The 20,016-nt window shown below is 39.8% G+C and overlaps 1 protein-coding gene across 4 annotated transcripts in view; it reads left to right on the top strand.

The window, feature by feature from the left end:
* Nucleotides 1-20,016, top strand: part of LOC133477605 (septin-7-like) — a 72,548-nt gene that overhangs the window by 1,555 nt on the left and 50,977 nt on the right. For 2 of the 4 annotated variants that reach the window (XM_061772499.1, XM_061772500.1), the window contains exon 2: nucleotides 4,850-4,949. In XM_061772499.1, coding sequence (XP_061628483.1) covers nucleotides 4,850-4,949 — 100 coding nt within the window. Of the gene's footprint in view, nucleotides 1-2,734; nucleotides 3,155-4,849; nucleotides 4,950-20,016 lie in introns of those variants that run through there. The other 2 variants (XM_061772497.1, XM_061772498.1) reach the window with 2 other exon arrangements.

Below are 20,016 nucleotides of genomic sequence, written 5' to 3'. Positions count from 1 at the left end.
GTTTAGCCAGCTGTGTATCCACTTTGCGCAGGTGCAGTGATGGAGAAAAGAAAGATTCTAGAAAATTTAACACAGATTAGGGCTGCACAATTATGGGAAAATAATAATAATTAGGCTTTAGATGATCAAGATTTTTGATTGGTCTTCTATTAGATGGCAGGAAGTACATACAGTAATGAATGTATCCACTTTTTGTGACATATTTGTTTGTTGGTGTGCCGTGAGATTTTTCAATTGTAAAATATGTGCCTTGGCTCCATAAAGGTTGGAAATCACTGCTCTCGTCAGATCGTGTTTTCTAATCAGTCAGATCAAACCAACGATACAACATGACAGAAATAATGAGTGCTAATTTACTGTAATTAAATTTGTTTTAATTAAATTACTTCACCCACCCCGAAACTTAAGAGCATGATTTGACAGAACGGCGGCATGATTACGTACAACCGTTCGTGCTACCACTAGCTTGCTAGGCTACATAACGTTTTGTTGCCTGCTTGCGAGCCGTATCGTGTTCAAAGTACGGGAACATACCTCAAGCATTGAGTGTTGTCTGTTCCACACCGGCGACGTTTTATTTTATTTTATTTTTCTTTATAAATAACTTTGTTGGCCGTCAGATATTTCCAATACTACGTCAAAAGACACGCGACAAGGCTAAAAATAAACTAGCTTTTGAATTCAAATATACTGTACACGATGGCGACGCGGAGTAAATGTCTTTTGCGGAGTCATTGATCGGATCGGCGAATTATGACATTAAAGCCGATCAGCCGATGAGCATAAAATGCTAAATATCGGCCGATACAGATAAGCCCGATAACATTGGTGTAAAGTCTTAATTTCAGCTCACTTATAAATTCAGAAAACACCGTGCAGTAAATGTTCTTCTTCTTCTTCTTTCTTCTTCTTTTCCTTTCGGCTTGTCCCGTTAGGGGTCGCCACAGCGCGTCATCCTTTTCCATGAGAGCCTATCTCCTGCATCCTCCTCTCGAACACCAACTGCCATCATGTCTTCCCTCACGACATCCATCAACCTTCTCTTTGGTCTTCCTCTAGCTCTCTTGCCTGGCAGCTCCATCGTCATCATCCTTCTACCAATATACTCACTCTCTCTCCTCTGGACGTGTCCAAACCATTGAAGTCTGCTCGCTCTAACTTTGTCTCCAAAACATCGAACCTTGGCTGTCCCTCTGATGAGCTCATTTCTAATTTTATCCAACCTGGTCACTCCGAGAGCGAACCTCAACATCTTCATTTCCGCCACCTCCAGCTCTGCTTCCTGTTTTCTCTTCAGTGCCACTGTCTCTAATCCATACATCATGGCTGGCCTCACCACTGTTTTATAAACTTTGCCCTTCATCCTAGCAGAGACTCTTCTGTCACATAACACACCTGACACCTTCCTCCACCCCTTCCAACCTGCTTGGACCCGTTTCTTCACTTCCTGACCACACTCACCATTGCTCTGGACGGTTGACCCCAAGTATTTAAAGTCCTCTACCCTTGCCATCTCTTCTCCCTGTAGCCTCATTCTTCCCCCACCATCCCTCTCATTCATGCACATATATTCTGTTTTACTTCGGCTAATCTTCATTCCTCTTCTTTCCAGTGCATGCCTCCATCTTTCTAACTGTTCCTCCAGCTGCTCCCTGCTTTCACTGCAGATCACAATGTCATCTGCAAACATCATGGTCCACGGGGATTCCAGTCTAACCTCATCTGTCAGCCTATCCATCACCACTGCAAAAAGGGCTGACCCCTGATGCAGTCCCACGTCCACCTTAAATTCTTCTGTCACACCGACAGCACACCTCACCGCTGTTCTGCTGCCCTCGTACATGTCCTGTATTATTCTAACATACTTCTCTGCCACTCCAGACTTCCGCATGCAGTACCACAGTTCCTCTCTGGGTACTCTGTCATAGGCTTTCTCTAGATCTACAAAGACACAATGTAGCTCCTTCTGACCTTCTCTGTACTTTTCCATCAACATCCTCAAGGCAAATAATGCATCTGTGGTACTCTTTCTAGGCATGAAACCATACTGTTGCTCGCAAATACTCACTTCTGTCCTGAGAACAAAATGGGAACTTTTCAGACCGCCTTAAATTTTTCACTTTGTTATATTGCAGCCATTTGTTAAAATAATTTAAGTTCATTTTTTCCTCATTAATGTACACACAGCACCCCATATTGACAGAAAAAAAATGTAATTGTTGAAATTTTTGCTGATTTATTAAAAAAGAAAAACTGAAATATCACAGCCATAAGTATTCAGACCCTTTGCTGTGACACATATATTTAACTCGAATGCTGTCCATTTCTTCTGATCATCCTTAAAATGGTGCTACACCTTCAATGGAGTCCAGCTATGTTTGATTATACTGATTAGACTTGATTAGGAAAGCCACACACTTGTCTAAATAAGACCTTACAGCTCACAGTGCATGTCACAAAAATGAGAATCATGAGGTCAAAGGAACTGCCTGAAGAGCTCAGAGACAGAATTGTGGAAAAGCACAGATCTGGCCAAGGTTACAAAAAAAAATTCCGCTGGACTTAAGGTTCTTAAGAGCACAGTGGCCTCCATAATCCTTAAATGGAAGACGTTTGGGACGACCAGAACCCGTCCTAGAGCTGGCCGTCCGGCCAAACTGAGCAATTGGGGGAGAAGAGCCTTGGTGAGAGAGGTAAAGAAGAACCCAAAGATCACTGTGGCTGAGCTCCAGAGATGAAGTCGGGAGGTGGGAGAAAGTTCTAGAAAATCAACCATCACTGCAGCCCTCCACCAGTCGGGGTTTTATGGCAGAGTGGCCCGACGGAAGCCTCTCTTCAGTGCAACACACATGAAAGCCCGCATGGAGTTTGCTAAAAAAACACCTGAAGGACTCCAAGATGATGAGAAGTAAGACTGGACTCTGGACTGATGAGACCAAGATGGAAATTGTTGGCCTTAATTCTAAGTGGCATGTGTGGAGAAAACCAGGCACTGCTCATCACGTGTCCAATACAGTCCCAACAGTGAAGCATGGTGGTTGCAGCATCATGCTGGAAAGACCTGAAAATGGCTGTCCAGCAACGTCGACCATCCAACCTGACAGAACTGGAGAGGATCTGCAAGGAGAAATGGCAAAGGATCCCCCAAATCCAGGTGTGAAAAACTTTTTGCATCATTCCCAAAAAGACTCATGGCTGTATTAGCTCAAAAGGGTGCTTAAAAATTAACTTAAATGATTTTAGCAAATGGGTGCAATATAAAAAAGTGAAAAATTTAAGGGGGTCTGAATACTTTCGTACCCATGCTCCAAAGTGACTATTACTATAATATGATGTCTCATAATACAGTAGTTGCATACAGATTGGGAGGTAACGTACAGTAGAGTTCAAAATAAAAACTGGAGGCTGTCCTGTCTGCAGTCATTGTTCATACGGTGTACTTAATGGCACATTGCAGAAATAATTGCGCAAGGGGATCACATGTTTCTTGTCTATGATTTGCCATTTTACTGCCATTTTTTTCCAGATGGTTGAACAGATTAGTTGTTACCTTGCGGGGCAGACAACTCTGCTGCACGCTGACTTCTTGTTTAACGTCACTCACCTTGAATCAAAACGTTCACAAAGCAGATGTTGATCCGCTTTCCTGCACTAGTTGTTTCTCTCAGTATGACTCACTCTAGTGAGTCCCACCAGGACTGACTGACAGGTTCCCACTGCAGGGTGCGCTGGGTGCCGCTTCCTTGTTATTTAGGCAGTTTCATGAAGCCTTAACCATGATTTCAAGTGAGGCACCCAACTCTGAATCACACTTGAAACAAGGTTGATTTTAAGTAAATATAATGGGAGCGAGTGGGTTGATGAGTCTTCAAAGCGATTATTTCTAATGGAAACTTAATAGTAAAGGGACTTTAATTGAATGCTTTTACTGTTGTGAGGATATTATTAGCATGCTGCTAGTTCAACACATCTACAACCTCACAGAGACACTAAGACATCTCATTGGTCTTGTAGTAATCATTTCAAACCTGTGTTATTGGTCAGCATTTTGTTGTTTGATTGTATGTTATGAAACTTTCTCTATCATCGGAGTTCAGACCAACAGTTTTCCATTTACAGTATGTATGGGAGAGCCTGAAAGGTTGCTCAGACCGGCAATCCAGCAATCAATTGTTTTCGCCTCTCGTAGCGTGTAGGAGTGGTAGTGGATGCGGCAGGCTGTTATTTGAGAGTAGAATGCTAGATGCGGAGTTATAGTGAAGAGAAGCTGGACAATCCCTCACTGATCGGACAGATGGCAGCAGCTGCTGTTGACCTGAGATCTTCATCACCTCACGTGGAAATGATTCAAAATTTGTCCACTGCAATGTTAATATTATAATATAATATATCAGCTTTACTCTGTATGTATTGATACTGTATGTATTGATATGAACCTTTTTTTGTCACTATTGATTTGCTTTTTTTCATCTTCATTGCATCAACAACCCCTAATCTTTTTTTCTCCAAGGACCATCCCTTCACCTCCTTCCTTTGTGCAATGCCAGTTGCTCTTTACTTAAAAGCAGCACTGTTTCTGCAAGATGCAACAATTCTAATTGCAGGTTCATTTCAAACAGGATTGTTTTGCTTGCTGCGACTATGACTAGCTTCAGTTTTAAGCGTTTGTATACATGTATGTCTGCCCAAGTAAGTTTTGTTGCATCAATAGCAGTTTTTTTATTTGTTTGACACAGCCATATTATGTCAATACTTTATGGCAAAGGAATAACTCAGGTTTCACTCCTGACTCATTTCTGCACTGTGTTGCTTACATTAAATCAATATGTTTGTGTCTTCTGTGTATCAGCAGCGGAACCTGGAGGGCTATGTGGGATTCGCTAATCTTCCCAACCAGGTGTATCGGAAGTCCGTTAAAAGAGGCTTTGAGTTTACATTAATGGTTGTTGGTAAGTAAGAAACATTTTAAACCTGTGTCTGCTCTTCTCAGCATGTTTTCTACATTCATGGTGTGTGTTGGTGGGTAATCAGCACAACTTGAAAGAACTCAAAGCATGTCAGGCATCCAACACACTCAGCTGTTCAAGGCAAGGAGCTGACTGTTAAAAAAGTAAAGGTTACGGCATTGTTTCTGGCCCTGTGTGTAGCTTTGCCGTAAGTCATCCACATGTAGTAATTTATGAAAATATCACTTGTCTGAGCTGGCGAGTCAACTGCTTTCCAATAAGGCATTCTTGCAGACCCCTTACACAGAGTGACACATTTTTGTTTCGGATTGACTGATCTGCGAAAGGAGTAGCAGGATATCTGTGCAACAGATATGTATAAATTTGGAAAGAAAATTTAGTTTTTGGAAATACACAAACCAAGATAAAACTATTTATAGTCTAAATTGCTGTAGGGTAGCATGCGTTGTGAGGCTGTATTGCATGTACTTGGTTATTTAATTGGGGGGGGGGAAAGTGTTTGAATTAAATCCTTGCCGGATTTTCAAGTAAAATGTGTCAACATAATGAGGTGTCCATCTGCAATAATTTCAGCCTCAGTTTAGTTCCTTGCATTGGTGTTAAGTAAACACCCATGGCAAAATTAATAGGAGGGGGAAGACAAATAAGACATAGAGATAATAACTTTAAGGAGAGCCAGAGGAATCCAGTCATATATGCAGGGCGGCCGTAATGCTGCTCGCAAGCCACATGCGGCTCTTTGGCAGCCTTGATGTGAATCATATGTCAGTAAATCAAAGGAGTTCCACTTAGAAAAATGTACCTCTGAAAATGTTTTAATGCAGATGCATGTTTGACAATACTGCCTTATGGGGCTGTCACTATTTAATCTTTTTAGATTCGATTCCCCTGTTGATTATTGTTCGAATAATTGAATAATAATCGCCCCCCCCCCCCCCCCCCCCCCCCAAATATTAAAAAAAACAAAAAAACACTACTACTAAAAATACTACTAACATGCATTTTATTCTCATTTACGAGGGATGGACTTCAGTCCTTAAACTGCATATGTTGGTACTGAGTGTATGGTATACATTTGGTGTACAGAAACAGCAAAATACTAAATGGTTAGCAATCACAATTAGCATTAGCGCACTAACGGTTACCATCCATCCATCCATTTTCTGAGCCGCTTCTCCTCACTAGGGTCGCGGGCGTGCTTGGAGCCTATCTCAGCTGTCATCGGGCAGGAGGCGGGGTACACCCTGAACTGGTTGCCAGCCAATCGCAGGGCACATACATCCGCACTCACATTCACACCTAAGGGCAATTTAGAGTCTCCAATTAATGCATGTTTTTGGGATGTGGGAGGAAACCGGAGTGCCCGGAGAAAACCCATGCAGGCACGGGGAGAACATGCAAACTCCACACAGGCGGGCCCGGGGATTGAACCCGGGTCCTCAGAACTGTGAGGCTGACGCTCTAACCAGTCGACCACCGTGCCGCCTAACGATTAACCATTTTAAGTAAAAAACTGCTAACCACCATTCAGATCAGTCATACTTATCATGTTATATGTACATTACACATCTAACAGAGTCTTAAAAATCACTTACAGACACTCCTTGTGCGCCTAGTGATTAAAAAAAACAAAAACGTCTACCATACAATATAACCCTCTATTGTACCCTTAAATTGTTATTTTAATGTGGGTTGGGTATTGTAGGGCTCTAGAGTGTGACCAATTTGGTCGCATATGCACCCTAATGTCTCAACAGTGCACCTAAAAAGAAAAAAAATAATAATTAGGTAGCATGGGTACGCCCAGCCATTTCAGGGAGATAAAAAAAATCTCAGCGACTTTGAAATCAGACACACATTAAATCAATTGTGTTCTCTAAACCAATCAGATATAGTGAGGGGTGGGACCCCCCTTGATTGGCTGAAGTCGTGTGCATGCGCTTGAAATGCGGGTGCTGCGTAGTGAGATAGAGAGCTGCTAGTGTACCTGAAGCTAAGTTTTCTAATATCTAATATGATTATATCGGGGGCATAAAAAACCATCAACAATACTATTGTTTATTGTGATCAGAATCATCTTTATTTGCCAAGTATGTCCAAAAAACACACAAGGAATTTGTCTCCGGTAGTTGGAGCCGCTCCAGTACGACAACAGACAGTCAATTGACAGAGAACACTTTTGAGACATAAAGACATTGACAAAAAAACAGTCACCGAGCAATAAAGGGTTGCTAGTTATCTGGTAATGCCGGTACATATTTATTTTTTTGACAATTGTGCAAAAAGAGGCAGAGTCCTCTAGCACTTAGAGCAGTTCGAATGACTAATATTAGTTAGTTTCTCTGAAAATATACCATCCTAAAAAATGTGTTGTAGTGACAGGTCTAGGTGAGTACCCGAGTAGGTCCATCAGATTTAGAGTGGAGTAGCCATTAGCCACAGATAAGATGAAAAGAACAATTGACAACCTCTTCGTGAAGAGTGTTAAGTCCTGACTCTTCCAAAAGTCCTAACCAATACCTTGAGACGTAGCAATTTGAATACCAACACTTTTCATTAAGTTATCCGTCTTGTGCTTTCATTAAAGAACTATGACTAGATTATTAATTAATCATTTACCAGTCAATATTTTTTTTTTTTTTTTTTAAGTGAACCTGTAAAACTGTGGTGTTGAATGCGATGCGGTCGAAAATTTAGGTGCACCTAACTTTTGTACTTTTGCACACAAGAAAAAAAGTTGGGGGCACCAGTGCATAAACTTATTCTAGAGCCCTGTATTGGGTTAGCTCTGTTGCTACATTATTGGGATAGCACGGATCTACACTAACTTTTGGACTGGTAGCACTGGTGCAACCAACTTTTTCATTTGGTCACACCAACACATGATTTGGTCGCACCCTTTTTTTGGGGAGGTACAGCATTGCCATGCATGCTGATGAATAGTTGTCTTAATTGCCATTTATTAATTGGCGGTTTTATGGTTAACAGTAACTCGAAGAAGTTTGTCTGCAACAATTGTTTTATATACAGGGTGAATTCGGATATGAAATAATGGCTAAACTATAATAAATTGTTTAACAAAATTCCTACATGATCAACACTAATCATACATGTTGAACCTGTTATTCGTTTGGAATGACAATCGCCTGCCAAAACTTCATGCCAATTGCAAAATGTTATTTTAACATTTTGTGTCTGAACTGTTGTTTAAACAACATAAATCATTTACATAAAATAATTATGTAAACTGTACATGAAATTTACATTTTAAATAAAATCAGTCTTTACCACCCCAATTCCAATGAAGTTGGGACGTTGTGTTAAACATAAATAAAAACAGAATACAATAATTTACAAATCATGTTCAACCTATATTTAATTGAATACACTACGAAGACAAGATATTTAATGTTCAAGCTGATAAAATTGATTGTTTAATAACAAAATAATCATTCATTTAGAATTTTATGGCTGCAACACATTCCAAAAAAGCTGGTACAGGTAGCAAAAAAGACTGAGAAAGTTGAGGAATGCTCATCAAACACCTGTTTGGAACATCCCACAGGTGAACAGGCTAATTGGGAACAGGTGGGTGCCATGATTGGGTATAAAAGGAGCTTCCCTGAATTGCTCAGTCATTCACAAGCAAAGATGGGGCGAGGTTCACCTCTTTGTGAACAAGTGCGTGAGAAACTAGTCCAACAGTTTAAGGACAATGTACCTCAACGTACTATTGCAAGGAATTTACGGATTTCATCATCTACGGTCCATATCATCATCAAAAGGTTCAGAGAATCTGGAGAAATCACTGCATGTAAGCAGCTAGGCCGAAAACCAACATTTAATGCCCGTGACCTTCGATCCCTCAGGCGGTACTGCATCAAAAACCGACATCAATGTGTAAAGGATATCACCACATGGGCTCAGGAACACTTCAGAAAACCAATCTCAGTAAATACACTTCGGCGCTTCATCCGTAAGTGCAACTTAAAACTCGACTATGCAAAGCGAAAGCCATTTATCAACAACACCCAGAAACGGCGCCGGCTTCTCTGGGCCGAACTCATCTAAGATGGACTGATGGAAAGTGGAAAAGTATTCTGTGGTCCGACGAGTCCACATTTCAAATTGTTTTTGGAAATTGCGGACGTTGTGTCTCCGGGCCAAAGAGGAAAAGAACCATCCGGACTGTTATGGATGCAAAGTTCAAAAGCCAGCATCTGTGATGGTATGGGGCTGTGTTGGTGCCAATGGCATGGGTAACTTACACATCTGTGAAGGCACCATTAATGCTAAAAGGTAGGTACAGGTTTTGGAGAAACATGCTGCCATCCAAGCAACGTCTTTTTCATGGACGCCCCTGCTTATTTCAGCAAGACGATGCCAAACCACAATCTGAACGTGTTACAACAGCGTGGCTTCGTAGTAAAAGAGTGCGGGTCCTAGACTGGCCTGCCTGGAGTCCAGACCTGTCTCCCATTGAAAATGTGTGGCGCATTATGAAGCGTAAAATACAACAACGCAGACCCTTGACTGTTGAACAGCTGAAGCTGTACATCAAGCAAGAATGGGAAAGAATTCCACCTACAAAGCTTCAACAATTAGTGTCCTCAGTTCCCAAACATTTATTGACTGTTGTGAAAAAAAAAATGTGATGTAACACAGTGGTAAACATGACCCTGTCCCAGCTTTTTTGGAACGTGTTGCAGCCATAAAATTCACCTCTGCAACATCGCGTGGATATCGGGGACAGTGCCTCTGGATTGGCAGACTGGGGTGGTGGGCCCCCTTTTTAAGAAGGGGGACTGGAGGGTGTGTTCCAACTACAGGGGGAACACACTCCTCAGCCTCCCTGGTAAGGTCTATTCAGGGGTACTGGAGAAGAGGGTCCGTCGGGAAGTCAAATCTCAGATTCAGGAGGAGCAGTGTGGTTTCAGTAAGTCTGATTCGTTTCCGGTGAGGGTTGAACTCCGCCAAGGCTGCCCAGGGACGACCTGGTTGGGCGGAGAAGATCCGGTCAATTTTCAAAATAAAACACGTGTAAAAATATAAAATTAAACCTCACAAATTTCCGTGCAATTCGAAAAGAAATGTCAACTGAAGCTGCAAAAATTTACTTATCTTCAATGATTCTTAGTCACTTTAACTATTGCATAACCAGTTGGTCCCAGGCTGGTCAGAATGCAAAAAAAACATTGGAAGTTTTGTACAAACAAGTAATTAAAGTGATGGATAAAAAACCAAGGCACTATCATCACTGTGCAATTTCAAAAAAAAAAAAAAAAACAAGTATTTTAAACTGGGACAGTCTTCACATATTTGTAGATTTAAATGTGATTTATAAAGTACTGCATGATTTGGCTCCAGCTCCTCTGGCTGAGTTCATCAGCCAAAGAAACGGCTCTGAGCCTGTCACTCGAGGCTCTGTCAGAGGTGACTGTCTCATTCCTCTGCGCAGGAGCACTTTCAGTAAGTCAGCCTGGTCAGTGAGGAGCGCTGGTGAGTGGAACTCAGTACCTGAGGAGGTTAAACTGCTTACAACATACAAGGCCTTCACAAAAAAACTGAAAATGTGGCTTGTTTAACACCTATAGCTGCCAACACTAAAAGACAAGTATGTTATGATGTTTTTTTTTTTTTTTTGTTATGATCAAATAATTTGTGGTTTTATTCTCTCTTAATAGTATAGTAAGTCTTTGATTATGTATCCTGTATTATATTGTCTTGTAGATGTATTTTACTGCTTTTTTACATCATGGCCAGGGGACTACAGATGAAAACTAGCCTTCTGGCTAATTCTGGCTTTTTTAACCATGTGCATTTCATGTGTTTTATGAAATTGCATTGCCCCCTTTCAAATAAACTGATTTAAAAAAAAAAAAAAAATGAAACCAGGGAACTAAATACAAGCAAACTGACAAGAGAACGATGAACACCTGGACAAGACAAGTGCTGGAGGGAACTGATAGGTTGACACAAGGTAGAGGGCTGACGAGAACATGTGAAGACAACACCCAAATGAGCAGATGATACATGACCATGTGACACAGGAAATTTTGAAAAAAACCTGAAAATAAATAATCAGAACCAAGTCAACAAAAACACAGACCATGACAGACAGGAGGTTATGTGAACTTGATGCAAGTAGTGATGCAAAAGCATAATCACAACGTGAATTTGTAAATTTATTTTTTTTTAATTTTATTTTGATGTGGGAGTGTAACATTGCTCTTTAGAAAAATCTTAACTAAGCAAGTAAAGGTTTTTGCTTTCAGTAAGCTTGTAGTTGACTAATATGCCATTCATTCAGTTTCCCAAAGGCAAGAGAGTCTTGCATAACTACAAAGACTAGTCTTGCATAATTGTATCTAGTGTCTAAAGTGGATGCATAACAAACTTGTCTCTGATGTAATTCAGCAATTGGTGATTAAGGGTCTTGCTCTAGGCTCAACTTTGAAAAGGCTGAGGGGAAACGGGTATTGGAACCCTAGTTGACCACTCAATCACTTTCTACGCCAAGCAGCCCCCAAGTTGCATGGGGATAAAAACAATGGAATGAAGCTGCCTTGGTTGTGAATTTGGTCACACCCTAAAAAGGAATTTCATCACAAACTGTTCTGTTTTATTTTCTTCAGTCTCCTTTTCTGTCTTTCCGCCATTCAACTATTCTTCCTCTCACTGTATCCTTATTGGGGGGTACTGCTTCCTGCCTCTTTGTCCAGCTGGCAGCTATGACAGGAAGTTCTGGAAAGTTTAGTGCGATCCAATGCCAAGGAACAGTTAACAAGAACTTACTGTACTCTATGTACTATTTTTCCTTTTCTTGATTGCCTGAAGAAACTCACTGTGGAGCATATTAGATTCCTCTCAGGAATGACAGTGCTAGTAGCAATGTGACAAGTGGCCACCATCTTTGTTGAATTTTCTGAAAAACATGGAATGAGCACTTCAAGTGCCTCTAAAATCGTCTATTGAAAATACATTAATGAATAAAATGATTAATAAAGTACATGACCTATTCTATTGCCCCCACTGCTTTTATCACAAATGTTCCATTTGAGCTATTTGTCGAGTTTTGAGGGCAAATGATTTTGTCAGCTTGTCAGCCTATTGAAGAAGGGTTTCCCCAAGTAACAGATGGAATATATGTTGAGAAATAATGAAGTTAAACAGTTTTACTGTTATTTTTGGAGGCATTTTTGGACCAGATTTTCTCCAGGCAATATCACACACAAAAACATTTCAGACAAAAAAACCCTAAATTTCCCCAGAACCCATCGTCCGATTTTCATAATTCTTGGTGCATTGTACTCAGGCTGAAGTGGCCACTCCAACCAGGTTAAGCATTTTGACAGACTGTCATTTTGGGAAATCTTTTCACCTGCATAATGCTAACAGTGTTGTAAATAGCATTACGGGACACTGAAATAAAAAAATTAAATACAATAAAATACCTGTGCCATTCACAAAGCATTCTTGTCGAGGTGCAATAGAATCTGTTAAAGCAATGATCATAAAGCACAGCACCCACCAGAGGTGCAAGTCTTGAGTGACTTGACTCGATTCAGCCTTGAGTTGCCAATTTTAGAACTTGGGACTTACTTGATAAAAACCTGAAAGACTCAGCTTCACTTTGATTGGTTTTCATGAGAAGCGACTGAGATTTGAATCACATGAATTGACAAGTCTTTCCTGTTTACAGTTGAAAATCAAATCATTTTAACCATGGTGTGCCATTTGTTTTGATTTTGAAGGAAAAGTATTTTTTTTTTGTACGTGCCAAAAATAACACAGAACTTCACTTTCTGCTCTCACCGCCTTCCCTGTCTCGTCTCGTCTCATCTCACACACACACACGACGCACACACAACGCACACACTCGACTTTTTCCCACCCTCCTTCCAATCACGTCCGCCCCCTGGCTTTCTCTGCCAATCTCAGATCAGGACTCAGCCTATAATAATAACACTTGGAACACAATTTTTGTTGAGTTAGATAAAAACAGCTGTCAGACCTAATTTCTGGGTCCGGAATCCAAAACTGATCTCAGTTTTTCTCTAGCACTTCAAGTTTTTTAACTATAGATCCCTGTTTTCTTAAAAAATATGAAGAATATTCCTAACAGACATCTGCTTGCTTTATAAAACTTTTCAAATATTGAGATACAATGAAATATGAAGGATACAGGCATGACTGCAATGTTTATTTAACACTGTTTTGCAAAGGATATGGCACGAATCCTCTTATTTCCTACTATGCTAGCTTTCTGTTTGCAGATATTGCTAGTACTGACCTATTGGGCGCTCCAAACACCTCTCACCTCACTGACTCAATTGTGACTGCACAAACAAGTTGCCACGTAGCTGGAGATGAGTCCAATCGTAATCAGCTGGCAAGTCTTACTACAGCTAATCAGTGGAATTTTGCTTATCTGGAGGGTTAGCTGTGGAGAAAAAACTTGACGTGCTAGAAAAAAAACTGACTGCCATTTTGGAATCGCATGACAATTTTAGTTTTAATCAGCCTAAAACTCTAACTTAACAAATTTTTTTCCTTCAAATTGTTCCCCAGTGTAATATAAAACATTCACATTCATTGGAACTTAGACCTCTTAACACAACTTCACATAACACATGCATTCCTTGTTTATTTTGTTTTTGTGATGTAATATCACGTGCAGGTTTTTAACATGGTCAGCACAGCATATGAAGCATAACATGTAATCTAATAATGAAGAGGACAATTGTCAGTTTGTTTCACTATGAACCGAGTAAATGGTTCTAAATGAGCCACCCGAATGAGTGATTGAATTCAAGTAAAGAGGACGGAGGAGGAATGCTGATTTTATCCTGATTATGTTTCACCATAAGTCTCAATTTTTACAGGTGGCTATTTTTATGGATAATGTTTAATTACAATTCAATATAATTCTCCATAAGCCATGTTAGTTACACTTCCAATTAAAGTTGAAACCAAAAGCCTACATACACTATATAAAAAGACGCACACTTTTTTTCTCACTGTGTGACATGAAATCAGACTAAACCTTTCTTGTTTTAGGTCAATTAGGATTTAGGATTTAAAAAAATATTTCTATTTGCTAAATGCCAGAATGAGAGTATTACTTTTTAAACTGTCTTCATAGTCAGAAGTTTAGATAGATTTCTTTAGTATTTGGTACCATTGCCTTTAAACTGTATGAAACGTCAAATGTTTTGGACATCCTTCCACAAGCTTCCCACAATAAAAACTGAAAGAATTGACGCACAGTGGGAGGAAAGAGTAGGTAAACCCCCTTGTAATTTCTTAAATTTCTGAATTTACAACCCTCACACAATAAGCGAATCCTCAGCCCCAGAACTCTGAGGCGGATGCACTAACTACCAGTTCACTATGCTCCCGCCACAAATCTAGTTGAGACAAAATCAACAACGACATTGCTGGTTGCACCCAAATAGTACTCTTTTTGCTTCAATTACTTCAAGATACAATTCCACCTTCATTTTCAGACAATGAACAGAATTCTCAGTGATCACATCATTGACTAATTAGTTATTTCTCCCATCCCTACTCACAGGCAATAATGTATAATTATGTCAGCCTTTATTCTATGATTGGCTTTGCATTAATCCATCCATACTGACGGAGAGCCGTTTTCATGATTGTTTGACAGCCACATTTACCTACTACAGAGGCTCCTCAACAGCTTCAGGCACAACACTATGCTGATTCCTCTTTTTCTGTGTTCACTGGCTAATGCACATGTGCATGTTCATGCTTGCTCATTCAAAGCACTTCAGGGAAGTCTCGCTCTCATTTCTCATCTCCCAATTTCTCAGCTGCTATTTTGAGACACACATGCCTGCTGTGACCCGGCACGTGCCAATTCTGATTCAGTCTCAAGTTCAGTGAATCACAGCAATGACACTCACTCTGTCTTCAAATTTAAAATACGTTGTGTGGTCAGGTGTTTGGGCCCGGGTTTGTAATTGAAGTGGGCTGATTATTATTCCATGGGATCTACTAGACTTGCTGATTATTCTCTACCAGAACTGCTGACCTTTGCCCGTTGTTTTGCTCTGTCCCATTGGTCTTCGACAAAGGAGAATTATCTTGGCCAACCGTCTGATGATCAGTCTCTTGTTTGAATGTCACCCCAGATATTTGGCACCTTTGATTCAAACCTTAACATCCCTGCATAATGAGTTTGTGTGCACATCTATACAACTGTGTGTAAAAAAGAGTATGCGTTTGTGCTGGGTGCTAGTTAGTATGCCTTAGAATTTGAGGGGGCAGCTGCAGCCTCAGGCTGAGAGAGTTAAACTGGGAATTTCAGGAATGTCATGGAAACCCTGCTTTGTCCATTTGTATGTTTGTCTTTGTTCCGTTTCTCACAGTTGATGCAAGACAACTGTTCTTTCAGCATAATTATATTTAATCTGGATGGTTTGGTAGAGTGACAATCATTTCATAATGAATGGCATCATTACTGTAACTCTTGATGCATTATTTGCATTTATGGTGTAATTGCTTTTTCCTAATCACAATATGCAAAATTGTTGGACTTAACAACAGAAAATCACTATGATTTTGAAATAATTTCCGTAATTTCCCGTGTATAATGCACACCCATGTACAATATATAATACATAATACACACCACCAAAGTTGACCTAAAAATTCTGGAAAACCCTTCTACCTATGTATAATGCAATTTTATAATGCATGTGTATTAAATATGCTTGCGCCGTGATGTGATGCCACTGGGGCCTGAGGTGGTCACCTGCCTCCATCCCACAGCTAAAATTGAGATAAATGTCATCATATTTTATAGTTTAGCTATTTTTGGTTTTGCATCCTTTGACATGGATGGAGTTAAACATGTATTGCTCTTATGGGAGGAGCTGTGCTTACCATTGGCTGTGTGCCAAGGCACGTAAGTTATTAAGAGACATCTCAATCATATCAGTTTTTACTTTGTATCCATCCATCCAACTGAAATATTTTAAGAAGGAAAATATAAAACATAAAATAACATGGTTTCATAAATATGCACACCCTCAAACTATGGAATGGCACATATTGCTTAGTCACTCGCACTGCAGCGTGTGCCATATTAATTGTCCGGTGGGTGAGACATTTCCAAGTCCCGCTTTTCTCTCTCCACCAGCATTCCGTTATTAATAGATTCATAATCATTTACATCTGCATCGCTGTGCTGTTCGTCTAAAATCAATTATTTCTTCCTCTGTGCGCACATGCATGTGTGTATGTGAGTGTGCTTTTACTTTTGCAATGAAAGCTAACCCTCAGGAAAAATAATGATTTTCTTAGTCCAACCTCATCCAAAGTAATCTTATTGATTGAGTTAATGAACGAGGTGAAATGGTACAGAACTGGGGCAATGAGGGAGAGAAATAGGACAAATGGAATTGTGATCGCACTGATTGATTTGAGATCTTTGTTCTGTGAACTTTCTTTTTCTCTGTTGCATTTTACTGTATAAACATCTGCTTTAAAATATACACGATATATTTTGATGCTAATTACATAAGTGTATTATTCATCCCATTTTAGCAACTAGTAGATTTTGCTTATGGATTGTAGCTAAAGGTTGATTTAAAAGGGTCAGCCTTCCCTCTTACTGGAACACTCTTATTTGCATAGAGGTTATGTGGAACCAGGTTGGTTAATTACAGTGGGGCTAAGCTACTGATTTTAACTATTCGTCACACTATATTTTACTCAAACTATACATTACTTTGAGTCAATAGGATATTTGCATCAGCAGTAGGATCGGTAATCTCTCGACATCTCAGGATTTGATTAAATATTTTGCAGTCTATGATTAAACTATAGATGTTTTTTTTTGTCAATGTATTTTTTCTGACTTTGAATCCTTCTACAAATGTTATGACCTATTTCCATTATTAAAATAGATTACAGGTGCATTTACTTCATCCATTATTAAAACAAAATAAAATACAAAACCCCAAACAGTGCTTGATTTGACAATGATTGTAAAAGACAGGATACTGTGGTATCGTAATACACGACAGCACAGCAAGATTTTATGGCAGAAGTCTGACATAGTGCCATCGTGGGAGACCAAATGTGTCATGGTCTTATCCAGGCTTTAGCAGAGATCGAGTTGGAGTGTAGGTCGCGTGATTATCATGCGAAAGTGTGTTTAAAACGACAACAAAAACTTTAAGAAACACACGCAATATGACCAAGCTTCTCCTGTGCTCATATCCTTACATAACCTATAATATTATAGCCTATACAGGGATCTTGTTTGATGTGGGTCCTGCATCAGAGATGCACAAACATTAGCAGGGACATTTTAGGGCACAGTTATGGCTTAGTACTCCGTCGTGGTGCTGGAAATCAGGTGTTGTTTTTTTTCTTTTCTTCTTTTTTGACGAGACAGGACTATGTGGTTGCATATATGCGCCCTAATTTCTGAATGCTGCAGCAAAAAAAGAGGGCGCGTACAGGTGCGCAGTCATTTGAGGAAGAAAAAATCATTTCCGTGAATTGAAAGCACGCGCACGAAATCCATCATGGTCTCTAAACCAATCAGAGATTGACTTTTGTTATTTATGTTGCTAAATGGCACTTTTTGACCTTACTTTCAACAGTCATATCAAATCAATTACTAAAACTGCCTTCTACCATCTGCAGAACATATCCAGAGTAAAGGCTTGCATGTGTCAAGCAGACCAGGAGAAGCTCATCCATGCTTTTATCTCAAGTAGACTTGACTATTGTAATGGTCTTCGGACTGGACTCCTAAAAAGAGCATTAAACAGCTGCAGCTCATTCAGAATGCTGCAGCTCGGGATTCTCACCAGAACAAAGAGGTCAGAGCATATTACTCCAATTCTAAACTCTTTATACTGTCTTCCATTCAATTTTAGAATAGATTTTAAAGTTCTGCTACTAGTCTATAAATCACTGAACGGTTTAGGTCCTGAATACACGAATGAAATGCTAATGGGTTATAAACCCAGTAGGGCTCTGAGATCGACAGGCTCGGGTCAAGTAGTGGAGCACAGAGTCCAAAGCAAGCATAGTGAAGCAGCATTTAGCTACTAAGCTGCACACTAATGGAATAAGTTGCCAACAGAAGTGACGCCGGCCCCAAGTGTGAATATTTTTAAGTCCAGGTTAAAAACTCTTCTTTTTTCCCATGCTTTTTAGAGCATTTCACTTTTAAATGATATTTCTTGCACTGTATGCTGTTTTAATTGTATTTTTATTGTATTTTTTTCTCTTTGTTTTAAATGTTTAAGCTGTTTTTTTCTTTGTTTTTAAATGCTTTAAATCATGTAAAGCACATTGAGTTACCTTGTGTATGAAATGCGGTATATACATAAATTTGCTTTGCTTTGCTTTTTCTTAACCAACTGGAAACTTGATTGGCATTATATTGCTTGTTAAGGCATTAATAACTGTTTATACCAAATGTTTAATATTTAAGTGCAATTTTTGTGAACAGAGCTTGAGTCTGTTTTATTGTTTTATCTATTGTTCTACATTAGAATGCCAGTGTATGTTAATGAGTATAACAAATTCAATACAGAAAGAGAAAACGGATGCTTACACCAGAGCTGAAACTATTTATGCTCCATGTTGGAGGCACACCCCAAAACCGTGGTTGGTATCATTCTTTTGGAATGCAAAAAAGAGACACTTGTGGAAAGACAGTGGCCTCTGCCAGGCACCCTAACAAGAGTCATTAGGTGAAAACCCCCCTCATTAATATTTCATTCAGTTGTAAAATGAAAGTGGAGCTGCCTAACAGCGAAGGAAACCGTGTTTTTGTATTTGTTGGAGACAGAATTATTGATTTTCTTGGGAATGGACGAAGGACGGCTTTGTCAGTGGGAGATTGGCGGATTCATAAGCCGCCACCTTTGTTAAGTGATGGTTTTTCAACCTCTCTCCTCTTTCAAACCATCTGTCTTCCCAGTTCAGAATATGCATATTTTTGTCGTCAAAAGAGTGCTGTTTATCTTGGAGGTCCAGGGAGACAGCTGAGTCTTGACCTGAGGAGTTTGCCCGTCTGTGTTGTGCCATGCGTCTGCTCAGTGGTTGCTTGGTTTCCCTTATGTACAGTATGTATCAGTGCATTCCTCACTGCAGTCCAGTTGCGATGGATTGAATGCCCTCAGAATGAAATGACCTGGATGAATGAGACTATTCACAGGCATAAATGGGTCTTCATATTCTATTCAAACAGTAAAATGGTGACATTTTGGGTTTGAGTTGTTTGATGTAGCTATCACCACTTTGTGATTAAAGTCAGTTAGTTTACACTTTTCACTTCGTTTGTTTTGTTGAGGTGGCATCAGTTCTGACACTAACCTCTCAACTGAACAAAGCAAACAGTCAGACGAGCACAAAGGTCATTCAGTATTTATTATACCCTCAAATAAACACAAAGCCCATCTGTGTTTAGTCTTTACTTTCTTTTTAGAGCTGGAGGCAGTCCTGAGGCAGTCCTTATTCATCTTTATTATTGTTATTATTAATAAATACAATATGTGATGGCACACGGCCAAGCCCCTTGGCGTGCGCTCCACGGACACTGCCGGAACCGTGACACTTTGCAGACTTTCCGAATAAAACACTCTCTTGGGCTCTTCACTTTCTTGGGACCCATAGTACTCAGCACTATTTTGCAGCAAAAAAAAAAAAAGTGACACGCAGAGCACTGAAGGTTTACGCTTTGTGAGAAACAACTTAGCATTCTGCCTGTATGCCAAAACTTCTAACAAAAGCAAAAAGGCTCCATTTTCTTTTTTCTTTTATTTTTTCTCTCTCTTCGCTTGAGTGGCAGCATATCAAAAGCTCACTCTTATCTCAAATTTTGGCTCGTGCCTCAAATTTTAGCTTGCAACACAAGGCTTGAAGTTAACTTAATATTTTTGCTTACCGTGGCAAACCTTTGCTTGCCGTTCGGTCAAGTGTACTCATGTTTGCTGTATCTCAGTTCGCTTTTGTCCTGGTATTAATCTCACGGTATGATAATTGCGGTATT

Source organism: Phyllopteryx taeniolatus, chromosome 5 (assembly GCF_024500385.1).
Source record: "Phyllopteryx taeniolatus isolate TA_2022b chromosome 5, UOR_Ptae_1.2, whole genome shotgun sequence".
NCBI classification, from domain to species: Eukaryota; Metazoa; Chordata; class Actinopteri; order Syngnathiformes; family Syngnathidae; genus Phyllopteryx; species Phyllopteryx taeniolatus.
This window is presented reverse-complemented; position numbering and strand designations above follow the sequence as displayed.